This window comes from Theobroma cacao, chromosome 4, assembly GCF_000208745.1.
Source record: "Theobroma cacao cultivar B97-61/B2 chromosome 4, Criollo_cocoa_genome_V2, whole genome shotgun sequence".
NCBI lineage: Eukaryota > Viridiplantae > Streptophyta > Magnoliopsida > Malvales > Malvaceae > Theobroma > Theobroma cacao.
The window spans coordinates 9,133,633-9,137,812 of record NC_030853.1 but is presented as its reverse complement, the minus strand read 5'-3'; the positions used below and the strand labels follow the sequence as shown (position 1 = coordinate 9,137,812).

The 4,180-nt window shown below is 36.9% G+C and overlaps 1 protein-coding gene across 1 annotated transcript; it reads left to right on the top strand.

The window, feature by feature from the left end:
* LOC108661563 lies at nt 205-3,837 on the top strand. The gene is made up of 4 exons (XM_018118993.1): nt 205-446; nt 596-767; nt 2,987-3,040; nt 3,679-3,837. Exons 1-4 carry the CDS (start codon nt 205-207, stop codon nt 3,835-3,837), a joined length of 627 nt encoding a protein of 208 aa, XP_017974482.1.

The window sequence follows — 4,180 nt, the reverse complement described above, 5'->3', positions numbered from 1 at the left end:
TGGGGAAAGTTGTAGAAAGTGTTGGGCACTAAGTTGGATTTCAACACAGTTTTCCACCCTCAGACTGATGGGCAATCTGGATGAACAATACAAACATTGGAAGATATGCTGAAGGCATGTGTAATAGACCTTGGAGTTAGGTGGGATCAGTATCTACTCGTAGTGGAGTTTGCTTACAACAATAGCTTCCAAGCTAACATCCAAATGGCACCATTTGAGGCATTATATGGACAGAAGTGCAGATCACCCATTGGGTGGCTAAAGGTGGGAGAAAGGAAACTCTTAGGGCCAAAATTAGTACAGGATGCCATCGAGAAAATACGCGTGATTCATCAGAGGATGTTATCAGCACAAAGTAGACAAAAGTCATATGCTGATAACAGGTGGAGAGACTTAGAGTTTCGAGTGGGGATCATGTATTTTTTAAGGTCTCACCAACAAAAAAGGTATTGAGGTTCGCCAAGAAAGGAAAATTAAGCCCTCGGTATATAAGACCCTTTAAGATCTTATAAAAGATTGGAGCAGTAGCATACCATTTAGCACTACCACCAAACCTCTCGAATATCCATCCAGTGTTTCATGTGTCAATGCTTAGGAAGTATAACCCGGATCCATCTCATATAATACGGTATGAAACCATTCAGTTGAGAGATGACTTAACCTATGAAGAGCAACCGATGGCTATCCTTGATAGGCAAGTCAAAAAGCTCTATTCAGAGGATGTAGCCTCAGTGAAAGTGTTGTGGCAAAACCACACAAGTGAAGAGGTAACATGGGAAGCCGAAGAGAAGATGAGAACAAAGTATCCACATCTCTTTAATACATAAAGGTACGCTACCTCATAATTAGATTTAAATTCGGGGGTCGAATTTTTTTTAGTGGGGGAGAATGTGAAACCTTGACCTCCATAGATACGTAACTAGAAGTAGATGCGATAACATGGACTAAGGGTAATTTTGTCATTTTCCTTAGTGAGCTCCGAGAAGTGGCTTTTCTAATATTATTAAAACCTAAGTAGGCCAAAGGAATAAATGAGTGATGCATACAATAGTGAAATAAATGAAGAAAATAGAAATAACGATAATTTCCATGGTAGAGGCAAAATGGTCATTTTTCATCTCGAGTTTAAATTTTTACATTTTCATGAACCCGAGTTTTTCTAGACTATTATGGATTTTGTCTCAGTGTCAAAGAAGTAAAAGGATTGTATAAAGGTAAGGGGAAGACAAAGTGACCTTGTTAAGAGCATTTTAGTAATTTACGTGAGAAATTGGATAAACTTTAGGCATAGATAGCTAACTTTCCAACAGCTTCTTCTCATTTTTCTAGTAGCTCTTTTTCTTCTTTCCATTCTTCTCTCCATTTCATGTTTCTTTGCACCTTCCATGGAAGCCTTCCTTGAAACCTTTATAACTTTCTCAAATTAGCTCCATTTCTCATGTTTTTCTACACTTTTTCATAGGGTTTTCATGCTCTTCCACTTCTACACCTCAAGAACTCTCAAAAGCCTATCCTTAATACTTTCTCTCACTTGTTGGATGTTCTACAACGAAAAAGAGAGATTTTTCATAATAGTTTGAAAGCTTTTGAAAAGGAATTCAACTACAAAGAAACCCTAAGGTGAGTAATGAGTTACGGTTTATTTCTAAATTGTTGATGAAGGTCAATAATTGATTTGTGGGCTATTTTGTTTTGGAGAGTTATTTTATTTTTTTTAGGTTTGTTTATTTATTTCTAGTGTTACCAGAGTAGGGAGAATAGATAGCTAGTCAAATGGTAATTGGAAGTTAGTTAGGAATAACCAGTAAAGTTTGAATTATAAAATAGCTTTTGGAGTAACACTTATGTAAATTGAGTTGGTTGTGATATTATTGTATGTGATAAGTTCTAACGAGGCCCCACACCTTCATTTGGAGCATTAGTTAAAGTTGGAGTTGATCCAAAAGCATTAACAAAAACAAATGAGTGAACTTGCATTAAAATGTTTTGGGTAAATGTATATATGTTTGAATGAATCACTTGAAATATTTTAATTGATAATTATTCAAAATGCACATGGGAACAGGCCTTTGATGAAACGTTTTTTTGGTGTTGTGCTATGAAATGTGACTGTGATGAATCCATGTACTCCATTGTTATGTTGACATAAACATATATGTGTTGTGCATTGAGAGGTGATATTGTGTAATAAATATAGCCGTACATGTGTGCGATGTGGGGGAGCACATGTTGGTTATGACGGGTGCGGGAGTGTGGATGATGATATTACCTGTGCACGATGTGGGGGATGCACACGATTGTGTTAGCTGTGCACAATGTGGGGGATGCACACAATGACTTCGGCTATGTGCGGTGTGGGATTGCACATGAGCTGGGTGAGGCGGTGGTGGTGTATATGCTTATATATATATATATTTACTATATAGAGAGTTTTGGAATTAATATGTGATTGTGTTGATTGTTGAAACTTGATTATTGTCAAATGTGTTTAAGCTGATTTTCGTTGCAACAAGATTGGATTTATGTAGCAGTGAAAATTTCCCCTAACGTCATCTAGCCAGATTCTCTTTGCAGCGAAAATGAATCTTGCTACAACGAGAAAGTCTTGGGTTGAGGGAGGGTGTGCACTGGCTCTGTTTTCACTATAGTGAGAAACTCTCGGGTGGTTTGAAATTTTGGTCCAAATTTCATTGCAGCGAGAATCTCTTTTCGCTGCAGCGAGAAACCCTCTGTTTTGTTTGTCTTACGTGGACATTTGCTAAAATTTTCATTCTTTTCAACTTTATGGTTTATCATGGATTTTTAATGCTAAGGAATTAAATAATCAAGGGTTGAATTAAAATGCTTTACAAGAAATTAAACTAAAGTACATTGTTTGTAACTAAAATGCATCATGTTTTCAAAATCTCTTCGTATCGTTTGCTTGTTCCCTTCTTATGTTCACTCATTGGGTTTATACTCACTGTTTTCAACTTCATGTTTTCAGATCAGGAGGCAATTGAAACTTAGGTTAAGGTCTCCACGTAGATTCTTCTCCTTGGTAGGTATCTCGACATTCAATAGCTGTACCTCGCTAAGGTTGCTCCCCTAGAAGTCGAGTGTCTTTTTGTTGTGTATAGATAAACGTGATCTAAATTACTAAGATATATGTCTTGGACAATATATGTATATTTTGATTAGTAATGCCACTATGAGTTGGCAATGGTTAACATTATTTTGGGTTAATATAATTGCAAGTATTTGATTGCTGTAGCATATTATTAAAGTACTTATAGGTTGGAATTATGAAATGTGACTTTAGGAACATTTGATAGAATGATGAACAGGTTATATAAATAGGCATACTTTCAACGACGTTTGAAAAAGTAAAAAATGATGCACAATGTTAAACTGCTGGTAATCTTGGAGCCTATGGTAAATATAAGTAAAGCTGAATATGTTAGAAGGAGACTCGATTTTGGCAACGTAGTTAGTAATTGTTCACATAAAATATGGGTTTTTTCTTCTGTAGAAGTTTGCTGTGAAGTGCTGCTGGATCATTTTCAATGCTTGCATGTGAAATTATCTTTGCCTTGGCTGCCTCACCCTGTATTTACCTCTTTTATATATGCTAAGTGTACTAGACAAGAGAAAATGGAGCTGTGGAATAGTCTACGGTTATTGTCTTTGGATATGCAGGGACCATGGATGGTGGGTGGTGACTTTAATGCCATTGTGAGCGTTGCTGAAAGGTTGAATGGTGCCCCTCCTTATGGTGGGTCAATGGAAGACTTTGCTACTATGTTACTTGATTGTGGGTTACTTGATGCGGGTTTTGAAGGGAAAAATTTTACCTAGACCAACAATCATATGTTCCAAAGGCTGAATAGGGTGGTTTACAACCCGAAATGGGCATAATGTTTTTCACGTACTCGAGTGCAGCATTTGAATCGCAATAGGTTCGATCATTGCCCCCTTTTAATTTCCTGTTCTACTACATGTCCAAAGGGTCCATCTACACTTCGCTTCCTACATGCTTGGACAAAACACCATGATTTTCTGCCTTTTGTTGAAAGAAATTGGCAAACCCCTTTACAAGGTTCATGTTTAATGGCTTTTTGGTTCAAACAACAGTGGTTGAAATAGGATTTAAAGTGGTGGAATAAGCAGATTTTTGGAGACATTTTTGAAAAGCTAAAGC

Bases quoted from the DNA above. Each gene is read 5' to 3' on its own strand.
- LOC108661563 (XM_018118993.1), top strand. From the start codon at position 205: ATGGCACCATTTGAGGCATTATATGGACAGAAGTGCAGATCACCCATT. The intron at 768-2,986 runs GTAACATGGGAA...TCATGTTTTCAG, and splicing joins AAAACCACACAAGTGAAGAG to ATCAGGAGGCAATTGAAACT. The intron at 3,041-3,678 runs GTAGGTATCTCG...TTGGATATGCAG, and splicing joins CACGTAGATTCTTCTCCTTG to GGACCATGGATGGTGGGTGG.